This window comes from Etheostoma cragini, chromosome 21 (assembly GCF_013103735.1).
Source record: "Etheostoma cragini isolate CJK2018 chromosome 21, CSU_Ecrag_1.0, whole genome shotgun sequence".
Classification (NCBI taxonomy): Eukaryota; Metazoa; Chordata; class Actinopteri; order Perciformes; family Percidae; genus Etheostoma; species Etheostoma cragini.
Window position 1 is genome coordinate 6,037,738 of NC_048427.1, and position 14,869 is coordinate 6,052,606.

A 14,869-nucleotide genomic window follows, 5' to 3' on the forward strand; every position below is an offset into this window, starting at 1 on the left:
ATCACAAGTATCATATTACTGGTGAAAACTGGTGGATGTGAGGGTGAATGAGGTTATGTACATATCTGATGTACTGTGAAGAAAAACGATCCAGCTCAAACAGGTTAGTTTGCTGGAGATAAAAAGAAATCTAGTCGGGGCCTCAACATCTTCTGCCAACGTATGATTAACTTCCTGTGAAGTAATACAGCTTCTTCATCGACAAAAGGACATGCCATGTTTGATAATAAACATGTTTTAGTCTGACTAACACAGTTAATAAAACAACTGTTTTATCTTCTCATGCAGATAATAAACTGCGCTAAAATGAGCCTGATGCAGACTGAATGAATGAATGAGGAAATGAAAGAGTGCTGTGTCAGAAGGAGGAGACTGAGAGAAACTCAAGGTTTATTGAAGAAAACGTGCTCCTGACCAGGTTAGGTTCACTCAGACTCAGTTACCATAGTAACTAACTCTTTCTGAAACAGGCTGGAGTTAACCCTCTCTCTCGGGTTTGATTTACCTCCCTTTCTGAAACAGAAAAAACAGAGTTTCCCTCACCTCAGGTGTAACTAAGTCAGAGTTCTCACTGAACCTGCTTTATGAAACAGACCTGTGGCCATGGTAAGTTAGTTTGTTTTGTCTTTTGGTGATGTTCTACAACGGTTACAAATTATTTCCACTCATGCAAGTTTGCAACATACACACATGCCGGCTGTCAGCTGTGGTCTGTCTGCTGCTCTGTGTATATGCATCAGACAGAGGACAGAAGACACCAGGCAAACTGTTTGATCAGTAGGATCGGTCATTGAGAACCGGTTCCAACGCGGAATCACTTCAAAAATTCCAATTCCAATGGAATCCTTTCTTTATCGGAATCGTTAGGAAAATTTGGTTTTGAATCCGATCATCATTTTAAAAATTGATTTTAAATCTTGGTGTGTGTAGCGGCCAGGCACTTGTTGTGTTGCAGCCATGGAGCACTCTGAAGTGTGGCTGAAAAAAACTGGTTAAACTATCAATTATCATTCAATAAAAATAAAAATAAAAATGTTCTCTTATCTGTGAAATAACTATGTTCTCAGTTTCAACTCCACCACTCAAAGAATTGGAATCGAGAATCGATTGGAAGATTTGAAAGTGGAATCCAAAGGAAGAACCAGAATTGTTCAAATCACAACAATGCCCAACCCTATTGACCAGACAGTCTTTGTTGGTACTAGTTCTTTGAGGGGTGTCAATCGCCCTTATATAAAACAAGATTTGCAAAAGAAGCGGGAAGGATTGCTCCCAACCTGACTTTGTCTAGCTTTTTACACATTAGGGTTTATAAGCTGATCAGATCTTTCATGTCTAGGTCATGAACCAATCTCCACAGCAGCTTGGAGCCTGACTTTGTGCCTGTCACACAGGTCCAGGTCAAATAGTGAGTGGAAAGGACAGAGAAAGAAAGACAGTGTGAATGATAGAGAGACTAACAGGAGTGGAAATAGTAGGCAGAGAGGCAGAAAGTGGGATCAGTTCTGTGAAAACAATCACATGAAACCAAGGTAATGAAGTTTGTTCTTTGTAAACCAATTGGACAATGGATAAGAAAAGAGAATAAGTTCAAGCCTGAAATTGTTTTAAGATCAAGAACAGAGAAGACACAATGGAGATAACAGTCCTGAGAGAGCCATTTCTGACTTTTGTACCCTAGTATTTCCACTGGTCTGGTGTAGCAAGCTTTAGCAACACCACTGCATGCTGAGACGTAATCAAATACTATTTTCACTGCTGGCTCACCATGGGGAATTACTGCACTGAACCATAATATTGTGGTTCTGTTTTGAAGCAATTCTGAACCGTCACAGTCTCTGCCCTTTAACCAAGCTGTGAGGTTGCGTGGCTGATCAGACAGCTTAATAGAAGTTGTGTGCAAAGTTGATGGATAAGTCTCTCTCTACAGTAACTGCTACTGTTCTATAATATGTTTAAATGTTAATTGAGATTAAAATATCACAGAGTGCCACCTTATAAGGCTTGGTAATGTGGAAAACGTTTTTTTTTTATTTGGTTCAAACTACCTCACAAACTCATACAAAAGCTAGTCTAGCTTTGCCAGACCTTCCTCCACACCACTTTGAGAGGCATTTAAAGTTAGATGTGTTGTCAGAGGTATTAATAACTTTAGCTACTTCCAGACTCATGTCCTGTCCAGCTGGCGGTGCTGCAGGCGACAGCATTAGGCTTGTTCGAGATGAGCCAGGTCTGCGCAGAATCGATCACCGGCGATCGGCGCCCGTTGCATGCCGGTTAGATTTGTGTCCGACTTGATCCCGACTTGCTCTGACGTCATGCACACGTGGGCAACGGTAATCTCACGAGAGCAAGGCGGCCGCAGTTCTGAGACCCAGTCGGCGCAGTTGCTTTTCACCGACTGCAAGACCCAGGCGGACCCAGAGCATGCTGGGAAACGCCGGCTTCTCAGCTGATTTAACACCTGATTGGTTTAAACCACGATGACGTTTTATATAAACTTTTGTAGTTTTTGAATCGGAGGGATTTTAATTGCTATTTGTCTGATTTGAAGACTTATTCTGTACAGAACAAATGTTGTGTGGCTGATAGTGACGTTTAGAAGTCAGAGAGACTAAATCTGATCAGATCACGGATCATCTACAGTGTGTTGTTAATTAAAATCAGCAACAGATCACATGTAGAGCACTTTGACAGCTACCCTGTTATAATTAAAACAACTGGAGACAGTGTTCAAGCTGGTATATGGGTCTGATTACATTTTATCAAATCGGGATCGCACCACAGTGTTTATGTCACTTCCTGTCCAGTCTGAAGGCGGCTGGAATCGGCTGGAAACTGTCCGACTTTCCTGCAGCTTTCTGTCCCCGCCCCCGCTGCTGCTGCCTGCTCTCGTCCACTTTACAGGCGAGGCGCAGTTCATCTCGAACGAGCCTACTGTTTGACTAGGCCAAGAATCAGGCCTGTCTGACATCAGACTATCACACTGAGTGATTGATGGAAGCATAGTGGCACCTCTGCCTCTTCTTCCTAGCCCACATATGGCATGCCACCTTGGCATGACATTGCAGGTATGTTAAAAAGATGAGAATTTGAAGTGTAAGCAGCATGACACCTCTCCTGACCTCTAATTAATTTACATTCAAAGCCTCTTTCACACAATGTGATATGTCAGAGCACCTGTGAGCCCCAATGGAATTCTGAAACCAAATTTGTCAATATTGTACAAAGGCACACTAATGTATTTTGAGTGACAGGAGAAGAGCATTGGAAGAATCCTTAGTAAAGAAGCTGCATCACCTCTTTGTAGTCTGGCCTGGTCAAAACACTTTACCAAATGTAGCGTTTAAAGGGAAGAGTGTTGCCCATGGTTGATTGATCTTTAAGCAGAGTATTGGCAAAATGATAAAATATAAAAAGATACCTGCCTCTCTATAAATTACTGTAAAACTGCATGCATTATACATAACATCTTTGACTGTTTTTATCCTCTAATCCTCACTTTAATGTGCTACGTGAGAGCATAAGTGTGTGTCATTGGAAGTCTCCACATATGGGCGTGCAGATGACTGTGCAGGAGGCATCATGTCCTCATCTGAGCCGAGGCAGGGGCAGGGGGCTGTTCTGTCACACTCGTGTAGGCAACGAGACAGGCAGCCATGACTGTCGGCTGTCAGGACCTTCAACACATACAGTACCTGTCAGCTATTGCACTGGTAAGAGGGCAAAGAGCAAGAGTGAGGAGGAAGGAGTAAAATGGTGGCATGAGCTGATGGAAACACAATAGACGGAAAAAAATACAGACAGGGTGGCAGATAGAGCAAGCGTGAAAAAGCCCGCACAATTGATTGACAAGCATTGGCCTGTTGGAACAGATGGATAGATCAAAGCCTGAAGCAAAGCAAGTGTGAGATATTCACAGAACTTGACAATATGACAATCCCTCTTCTCATCACTCATTTGCGCATATCATGACAATGACATCGCTGCATGCTCATTTATCCAGCTCTCTACCTGTGTGTATGTGGCTGTATTTTCACTATCTTTGGTCAGAGCCTTTCTACATGAACAGATAGAGGAAAACTCAGGTTTCAAAACATTGACCTTATTTCTGTGGTTGATTTGTGTTTATTAATATTGTTATCAATTTAAAAGAACTACTGGATATTATCACTTATCACAAATGTGCATTTGTAGAGTAATAATATCAATGGCATTATTCAATAATATCAAGGGTCCTGAATACCAGATCAATTTATTTGTTTACTTACATTAACACACCACATTACCTTGTGGTGTGTAAATATAATTTCACAAAATTGTAAAGAATGTGTTAAATATGATATAAATACTTTATTATGTAAACATTTACCTATTCATTATTATTAATATATAGTACTGGAAAAGGGGGTAGGATCAAATTAGCTTTTGCTTCTTCCTATTCCTTTTCGGACATGTTAAATTAATATTTAGTTTGTTTCTGTGTTTTTTTCTTTTTAATTATTTAAAAAGGTTAGGATTAAGGAATAATTCATTCATTCATTGTTTTCATCAAAGTTGTTTTTTGAGGTCTGGAAACGCCGGAACACATGGCTACACACACATGCATTTATCATCCAATCCAGGCCATGCAGTGCATTAGCCTGTTGACAGTATGCTGATCGGAATGTGAGAAGGAAACGAGGATCACACCGACACCAGTAATGGACCAGAACTTCACAAACAACACTGGTGGACTGTGTGGCACAGGAGAAAAGCTGATGCTAAAGAGCCACGCTCAACACAACTCTGATTTCACCGCTCTGTTCATGACAGTTCATGCGCCAGCACACAGGGAAACAAGATGCCGAGACGGAGAGGTAGGAGAGAGAAGGTGAGTTGTAGGTGAAGGAAGACAGACACATGGACTGAGAGTTGGTGAGAGAAAGAGTGGGCGAAAGAGAAATGGGCAAACCCTGTATATCCTCTTGGGTTGCTCTGGAAGCTACCTGGTTGTATTTGAATGACACATTTGGGAATGTTAAATAAACAGTCTGGAAATAGCCTGGCAAAGTTTAGCCCCGTTTCTGTGCTTACGCCAGGAAAGGCAGTTCTTGTGCATCCAAATCAAATAGCTGTTTCTTTCGGGGGAAGGCTGACAAGTCGAGAAAGGCAGCGTGGGGGTGGCTAGGAACGTCTTGTTTGCTGTGTTTGGCTGTTTGTGTGGGAGCTTACAGTATCAGGTCCAATAATAAAGCGCTGACCAACGAGCAGTCTTGCTGTCAGGCAGGGGCCAGTGTGATGAATGCTTTAGCAACAAAAGCTCCTCCAAATGAAGATGAGAGCCAATATGCGCCACGTCTGCCCAGAAAGCATTTACACATTTGGCTGCATTACCAGACTCTATGAGAAATACTAAAGTAGATGCATGGCTTTTTGTATACACTGGCAGCAGATGAACGGATAACAAAATCGCTCTCTGACGATAAAAGGAGGGTTAGGTCCTAGAGCAGATTTTTGGAAGCATTAAATGTCTAAACTTTGTAGATTTAAAACTTCAGCCATTTCAAAACTGTAATAAAATGTTCTCCCTTTTATTAGCTAAGAGAAAAACAAGGACATAAAGCAGGAAGGTGATGTTTTGAGGAGGAAGTAAAGACCTGTATCCAACATTTCCAGAAGGAAATCCCAACTTAGTCTAATACCTGGGATTTGAGAACAAGATGTGCTCTCCATAACCTATGAGGCTGTGCTGCTTTGTTCTGAAGGGCGAACAACTAGAGCAGCCTCCAATGGAGCCGTGGAGTGTTGGGTATCCCTGTGAGCCTCCTTGTGATGAATTATATAAAGCCTGCTCATGCTGCGGAGAGCCCGTGAACTGTGTTGATGTGCAATGAGAAGGCTTGTACTCACTTCTGGAAGATCTTGGCTCTTTTGTCACTTGAGAAGTTCTCCAGCTGCAGAGACTCCTGGGTGAGGAAGGCTACAGCCAGGTGAAAGTAGTTGTTCCACAGCTGACCCACATAAAGACACACAGAGAGTTTGATGTTAAATTAATTAAAGAAAAAGCAGTTTTACAACAATATCATTCAGCATTACTATACACTATGTTTCATTAAATCAAAAGGTTTAGATGCAATGTGTTTACTTGTCCCACTGGTTAGTGATTTAGGACACTGGTCTCCAGAGCACAAGCTCAATCAGACAATGGCAGCAGCTAAAAGGTGTGCTACTCCAGCCACTGTTTTTCAATGCAAATAGTCCATTCATGCATAGGAAATAAGTGTCCTCAGTGGCACACTCAAACAGTGTTAAAAAAAATCTAAATCCAAGGCTTTAAAAGCCCAGCAGTTTAGTTGGTGACAGAATTTACTTAATTCAATTGGTCAGACATTTTAAAAACAAGCAGAAAATGTTGCTTTATTCTAGGGGGAGCAGGTAAAATATTCACATAGACATTAAATTGCCGGCCATTACACAGTAATTGATGTTCCCACTCAACAATTTTTATGTCTACTGTATACTGAATTCTGTGATGTTTTTTCTCTCTCCTCTATTCAGAAGGTCCAACAATGCTGCATGTGGAACATTAAAAACAGCCTCAGTGTGACACTGCTGCAAAATGACGACTTAAAAAATGCACCAATGTTAATAGTACTTAAAATTACATGAGGAAAATTGTCTTTAGAAGCAGGGGTGGGGGGTGTTCAGCTCTTACCTGTAGCTCAAAGTTGGTTTGATCCAGAAATTTCTTGTTCAACACTGCTGCATACTGATTAATAGCCCGCAGGAACACTCTGGAAAGATAAGAGTAAAGTGTTTGGATCTAGTCTTCTTACTAACAAAACAAGTTTTTTCCACCTTTAAAATACGGATATTGCACATTCTATAGTGTCTATTTACATCAGCTTAAAGGTCACTTTCAGACCACTCTGTGCATTCCCTACTGAAACCACTACTTGTTGATCAACTAGCAGGAAATGCACACACGTGTGACATGTTTAAATAAAACAATTCCACAACAGAAAATGCTAAAGGCAATGACCTCCCTATTCTTCTTTATTGTTGTATATGCACTGAAATGTACACATATATTATAGTTACTAAAGCGATAAAGGAGACAATGAACTTAAATTGCATTATACTGACAATAATGTGTTTAATGAAAAAAAATGAAAGTAAAAAGTAATGTTACTGAGTTTTTGTTTATGAGAGTCAATCTTGTTAATCATGATTCTTTTCATGCTTTGGGGGGGCGAACTGTTAATGAATATTTCCTTAGCACCATGGAACTATGCTCTGAACAAAATTACATAGAGAAACAGAACTGCTTTATTGCTAGAGGTAGGCAACTAAAACTACTTGGTTAAGGTCGTTGGGAGGTAATGATTTTGGATGAGAACCTGATATTTGATGTCAAAAGCTGAGCCCATTGCACACTCATCTACGGCACTGAATAAATGGCCCTACTTCTTGCACTGGGCCTAAACGTTGGCACTGGATTTACTTTGTATACTTTAGAATTGGCCAAAATTAACTAATTAATTGGTAGACTGAACAGTAGTTTTTAAAACTACTCAGACATGAAGAGAATGTTTGCCCTTGTGAAAAATATTTCGTTGAGAGAACAGAGGTGAAACACAGGTTCAATCCTTCTGTTTGGCAGACTGAGGTACAGAAGGAGCTCGAGGCACTCCCGAAAAAGATGTGATGAGTAGATCTTAATGAGAATGCTGTCTGATGGGTTAATCCACTCTGATGTTGCAGAATTAAATGTTAATAACTTAAGTGGCATGAAGCTTTTAAAGGGAATTATGACTGCTACTTACAGAGTCAGAGGCCCATCCGCTATTTAACTTTATTCCCTGGCAGAACCAGCCATACAACATTGTGTGTACTAATCTTGAAGAATTATCCAGAGAGGGAAGAAAGCCTTATCATGAGTGCAGAAAAAATGTTATCTAGCACAGCATATTCAATAACCTGGCTTACTTTATTGAAGGAACCCTCAAGGTTCTTGTGGTTTCTCAGCCTAAGTTGCTACATCACTTGGTGTGAGCATTTTTGACACAACTTTTACACATTGATAATGACAAATAAATGTCAACCATGTTATGACTGATGGCATTGCATAGTTTGTCCACCAGAGGGCACTCTACAACGTCCCTGTTGGCAACACTGATTATTTTCTTTTGTTATTGTGTTTTTGTTCAAAGGACTTTAAGTTTTATACCTTAACTTTGTATTTTTATACATTTTATTTATCAGAACTTTAATATGTTTTGATATTCCTCTGTTCTGTTGTGACAATAAAACAAATTATCATATTATTTTAGTGAGAACTCATACACACACACAACACATAACTAATGTTAGGAAAATCTGTTTATGTTTTGTTTCTGGATTATTATTTTTTAAATATATACCGGCCAATATAACAGATTATCGGATTTTTTAAATAACCAAATATTTGTATCAATATAGGCCTTAAAAATCCTTTATCAGTTGGGCTTTAGTAGCTAACACTGGTAGGTGAGCAGACATCTGCTCCCCTACACAGCCAGTAAAGAGAGCTGACCCCCCTTTGTCATGACCCAAGGTAAACCCTTATTTTAACTGCGCCTCAAAAAACTGAAACATCATCTTGAGGTCTCTTACTTTGGGGTTTCAGCTGCATGGCAATACGGGCCCCTATCACCTGAGCTCACTAGAGGGTTTGCGTTTCATTGGCCCAGAGACGGGGCTGGGGTTTCCCTCGTTTCCCTGACCTTGAACAGGAATGCACATCACTGTGAAGACAGCAATGCTGTGGGGTCTCTGTTATTATTTTAATTTTCTTTTAATTTAAGGCATTATTTTTATAGGACAGCTAAAGAAATGAAAGGGGAGAAAGAAGGGGAATGACATGCAGCAAAGGGCCGCAAGTCCAAGAAGTAATCTATTTATGGGCGCAAGCTCTACCAGGTGAGCTAACCAGGCGCTCGGATCTGTGTTTTTTTTTAAGCTATACAATATTCATGTCCCACATTTATCTCCATTGCTGACTAAATGCTAACTAGGACCGATGTGTAATACATATTAAGAGTCACCTTAATCATTAGCTAGAAAGGTTAACTGTCATTATACACCTTTGGCTAGGCCATTAGAAGTCCATTTCTCTGGTTCTCTGGCCTCAGAGTAGGAGAACCCCCCCCCCCCCCCCCCCCCCCCCCCCACTCCCATCTCCTAAGCACTCAGACAGCCCATTACCACCATCCTGTCTGCACAAGCAAAGGCTCCAGCTTTGCACACTTTGCTCAATTTTCTGCAACTGTGAACATGTCAATATAGTTTACACTGGACTAATGTTGAAATATGTTTCCATCCGCTGCATCTGTGGGTTGAGAAATACTACTGCTCAATATGTGGGGCTCATTAATTTCAAAAAAGTAAAAAAGGGGACATTTGTTGTTTGTTTTGTAGTAACAAGTGATAATGGAAAAAAATGCCATAGGGAAAAATCAGAACAGCAGTCACTGAACTAAGTTACATTGTTTCAGCTATTGTATCTTTGGATTAGAAAATATATATCATGCATTGCCCTGTTAGGTACACAATAAATGAAAAAATAAATAAAATGTATATGATTTCAAAAATCAACAATACAAAAATACATGTGAAGATATGTTTGTAGGAGTTCTTGCCGCGGGAAACATAACTTTAAGGTGCTTTAGGACAGTGAAATCTAATCCAATCTTATTGGTGTTTTCCAGTGAAAAGTCAATGAAAAATGAAAAAGATTAGGCCTCTTCTATAAGATGCATCTAAACGGACAACAAAAGGCACAACTACTGACCTACAAAACCTAAATCATCAGAGATGGTAATGCAACAGCACTAATCATAGGCCATTCGTTTTCGCTGAACGTCAGCCTAATTCAATTGTCAACATTGACAGAGGCCAGTTTAGGTGAAGTGTGAGATTGGTCCAACTGTACTCATTTATAATCAATCACAAATAGCTCTACAATCCTTTAGACATTACCAAGGTAGCACACAGTGAGGAAAAGAGCAAGTTCAATAATCTTCACAGCTTCTGGCTTAACATGACTCAACAGGCAAAAATGCTGCTGTAATCAACCATTTCTGCTTGATCTGTCTTTCCAGTAGCACTTCTTTACGGTTCCACTACAACTGTTTAATGTGTCTGGCAGATGGTATCTCCTGATCGCTATAGGTGAATGATCTGCAGTATCTGTAGGCTTGCATGAGATGCTTTCCATAAAACATGTTTTATGAGTGGCTCTAACTCATGTTGGCGTTCATGCCACAATGTAAACTACATTACCTAAAAGCATATTTGAAGTCAGCAGTCTGCCTGAGCTCACACATATAATGGGCTTTAATGAACAGACAGGACAGTTCCTCTGTGAGCACATCCTACCATTAATTAAAGTGAACAACTTAATGAGGCGGATGAAAATAGAATATACTCTCACTCACAGTGGGCTCTAACTAAGACACTGCAAAAAGGCCATTTCAAACAAGATTAAAAGCATTCAGAGACACTCTCTTGAATTTTGGAATATCTTTCTTGAACTTTGGAATATTCTTTTTAATGTGAGCTAAAACTAAAAAATGTAAATCCTGGTCCTTAAATAAATGTGATATTCTAACAAAAGCTTTATTCTGTATTTGAGTTAGTCCAAGACAAATTATTCATAAAAATATGTAATTACTTTACAGTCTAGAATTAATTGCCATATCGATTTCAGGTAATATTATTTGCCCAGACATAGTGAAACAAGAATCTGGTCTGAATAGAGAACAATAAATGCGTGGTGCCACTGCTCTTTAAAGCTTGCATTATTAACAAAGCCAAATGCCAGGAGGAAGATGCTTGGCTGCCTTGCAACATCTGTGATGGCTGGTCATTATGTTGCAGAGGGAAAATAAGATGCAGAGGGAGAGACAATCACAAACCAGTTCTTTATAACTCAATTACAACTACAAGCAAAATGCTAATGACTGGGAAATTTCAGCTGCTACTATAAATGTAATCAAAGACTTAATGTTTGCTTTACGCCTTCAGTTAAGACATCAACCATTTCTGGGGACACACTAGTAATGTGTAATTTCTTAAATCAGCCTGCACTCTTACAGCTTTCTGGGTTTTTTTCATCTAAAGTTCAGCAGGGAAATCAAGGAGGCTCTAATCATCTCCAGAAATCACAGGCTTTCCTATTTTCTGCTTAAAGAGACAAAAAATGTAAGTTGGAGATCCTTTAACTTTTTTAATTAGGCAGTGCCAGAGCAGTACACCACCTCCTAAACATTAAAGTCATTCTGATACAGTACACATATGGCATCATTATGATAAATATGCTCCATCAAACTGTCAGTGTCAGAAAAATCCCCCCATTACTGCTGATTGATAGGTGCGCTGCATTTCAGCACAAAAAAACAAGAGGCTCTTTGGCCTTTTACATTTGATTTAACTCCGCTAACTTCCTGCCTGCAGCTGTGGTACACAGACTTGAGCTCTGTCAGATAATGTGCACCACAGACACCTATCATATATGCTAATGAAACGTTATCAGCAAATCATACTTGCTAATTGAGTTCAGAGAGCATCCCCGATAATGATCACAATTTATTTTGCATACGGTTTCTATAATAGCTGGCATATCTGCCTGTGCGGAAAGATAAGGCAAGGTCAAAAACCGTTATTATCAGACCAATTTATTAAATGAGAGTACCTTTCTTTAACCTGATCTAATATTAGATAGATTTATCTCTCAACAAACTGTATATTTAACCCAATTATATCAGACACTTGATAAAGTGTATCATGGCATTTCAGATACTGTAAACAAGACTTAATACTGAACAGTCCAACAAAGGGAAGCTCTTATGGCTCCAAATTATCACTAGGGTGAGACAGTACTGCTCTCATTGCTTACTGAGAGAAAAGAACTCACCTCCTCACTCAACTTTCTCAACACTTCAACCACTTTTAGCAATAAGAAGCTCTTACATCTAGCAAGGAAGGTTGGGCCAAAATAAAATTTTACCAGATAAAACATGGGTCTTATAACTTAAAGCGGAAAACCTTTAATTAATAAATCTGGAGTGGTGAATGGTGGTTTGTGCAAAAACAAGTCTTGGAACTGTATAAATGTAATTTTTTAAACTACTGATACATTTTAGGTAGTGCTGTCATTTAAATGCGTTATTACAGCGTTAACAGCGTCAATTTTTTTTATCTCAAGATGAATGTTCTTTTTGGCCTATCAAATTTTGTAGTTTCTTTTACATGCTGTTGCAACTAGTAACATTAGAAAAACTACAACACCACACTGGATCTAGCTAGACTGGAAACAAAACAACAGGCACGCCTCACACACTTGTTTGGGCATGCGAGCCGGCCAAAGAGTAGGAGGCTAAGGTTACGTTTTGAGTGGATGGCAAGGACGAGACGCCAATAAGAATCTGAATGGAAGGTTTACTTTTTAAAAGTTGCCAAATGGTTTACTGACAAGACCAAAGTGATCTGTCTGTTTTGTTGTTGTGAACTGAGCTATCATTGCAGCACGTCCATTTTGAAATACCACTTAATGGCAAAGCACACAGCTGATGCTTCATCCCCACGTCAAAGTATTTTTTTCACCCTTTTACTGATGGACATTGTTACATTGTGTGAGAGATTATTTGCTCCAAGTGTGAATATCTGCTCCAAGTGAGAATGTTACGTGTGAAATTGAACACTACAGTAGGCTATATGCCAGTGTTGTTTTCAATAAAAAAAAACATTTGCACAAAGCAAACCAATCCACTTTTCCATATTGATAAGAGCATCAAAATGATTAAAAAAAAATAATTGGACAAAAATGTGCGCATTGCAGGTTAACTATGATATTAACGCGATTAATCACAAATAAATATTTCAATTGTTTGACAGCCTTAATTTGAGGTTTTAGTTGCAATACTTATCATGTGTGACAAATATATAGCATTATTTTTAGCGAGGTAATAAACAAATACTATTAGGTACATGCAGTCAATCAAAATTTACTTCATCTCTCTCTATAGTTACTAATACCCAGAAGACCCTCAGAAGACATTGTGGCATTTTTGTGTGGAAAACTGATGACAGAGGCCAAGAAAAACATTACTCTAGATGTGTGTGTGTGTTTGTGAGTTGAGACTGTAAAATGACAGTGCAAAAGCTATGATTTCTAACTGACCCCAAAGGCCAGTAAGGGCCTCTTCTGTCATGCAAAGGCTATAAAAAAGCCACAATCACTTTGACCTGGCAGCACCAGACAGCGTGATGCCAGTGTCAGAGCTGAAGAGTGCTAGCGTCTCCCAGCCTATAAACACAGAGATGTGAGATGTAACAATGACAAGAAAAGGCTGCTTTTTTTATCCAGGCCAAAAGTTTGTGAAGAGGTAAACAGATTACTAATGAGACAACACAGGCTGATTCACACAACTCCAGATACTGGTGAGCAGGAACACTTGGTGCAGTTGAGTCAGAGTGTTAGTGAAGTTCATGTTCAGCAAACGGAGAAGATAATGACGCAGTTTTAAAGTTATCAGATGAATCACGAAGCAATTACAACAGAATGTAACAGTCTAAACTTCTACTATTTTGTCTTTTTTAACGATTTCTTTTAATACAAACGATGTGCCTGTAGGAAACGAGAGAGTGAAGAACAAAAGTATTCAGACTCTTTTGCACACAAGGCATTTAGAGAAACACTTAAGGCCATGTTTCATACAGTGAAACTGTTAATTTGGATCAGTCAGTTAATACTTTTTTATGTCACCTCATACGATTTCACATGAAATTAAATACGTCCGAAATTTAGTCATGAAATGGTTTGGTTTGACGCACTGTTGGTCTAAAGACCGAAGCAATCAGGTTATCGACTGGAAAGGAGCATTCAGTTTGTGTAACAGTAAACATGTCAATTAACGTTATGTACAGAGAGGAAAGACAGAAATATGCTATAGCATATTCACTGGGTGTAAGTGATCCGTTTTTCAACAACCCATACAGTTTGTGTCTCATACTTCTCATGCACACACACACACTCACATCCACAGACACCATACACCAAATATTCCTTCATGTATGTAATCTTGTGCATTAAGTTGTTATGTCTTGTATTATCTAGCTATCTGCATATATCCTTTTCAGAGTGCGTGCGGCGGTGCTTTCACTAGCTGCGGCTCAGAGGCTCTCTAAATTCTCTAAACTGTATTTCCTTGCATTGTACCTGTACATGTGTAATAACAATAAAGTTGAAATTAAAAAAAAAATCTAATCTTATACAACACAACAGGGAAAAAAAGTAATTTCACTGCCAGCGCAAGAACATTTTTAAAAGTCAGGGTCATCTACAAAACAGAGCTGAAAAGGTAAAGAACATATTTGAGGTACTTTATTTCCATGGTATACTCTTTTATACCTCTACTTAAAAACTGTCATTTGTCTTCTACTGTATAGTTACTGAACTAGCTACTTTACATTCAAAACATATCTAATAATTAAAACTCCTAAAAACACCTTTGTTTGTTAAGTAAATTAGCACAATGGTAATGCTACTTTTACTTAAGTTAACAATCTGAAAACTTCCACTCAGGGCTCCAATGTGGTAGGTCCAGTTGACGTATAGTTTCACTACACAGTAAGCTACCCTGCTGCTTCTTGATAATGAGTTTGATAAAACCATGTTGAAAGAAATCCCACTGGATGTTATCGCTCTTCAGGGGGCATTTTTTTAAAGGCCAGCCGACATGATATGATCACAGCCACTCAAGTGCATTGCCCTCCATGGGCAAAGCAATATTACTTGCCCAGGCAAAGTCAAATAGACACACACACAGTGACTTCAAGTAGTACA

At 39.2% G+C, this 14,869-nt stretch overlaps 1 protein-coding gene across 4 annotated transcripts in view; it reads right to left on the reverse strand.

The window, feature by feature from the left end:
- Positions 1-14,869, reverse strand: part of dock1 (dedicator of cytokinesis 1) — a 164,418-nt gene that overhangs the window by 34,112 nt on the left and 115,437 nt on the right. For all 4 annotated transcript variants that reach the window (XM_034860643.1, XM_034860642.1, XM_034860641.1 and 1 more), the window contains exons 30-31: positions 6,698-6,776; positions 5,893-5,993 (exon numbers count right to left, since the gene is read on the reverse strand). In XM_034860643.1, coding sequence (XP_034716534.1) covers positions 5,893-5,993; positions 6,698-6,776 — 180 coding nt within the window. The remainder of the gene's footprint in view (positions 1-5,892; positions 5,994-6,697; positions 6,777-14,869) is intronic.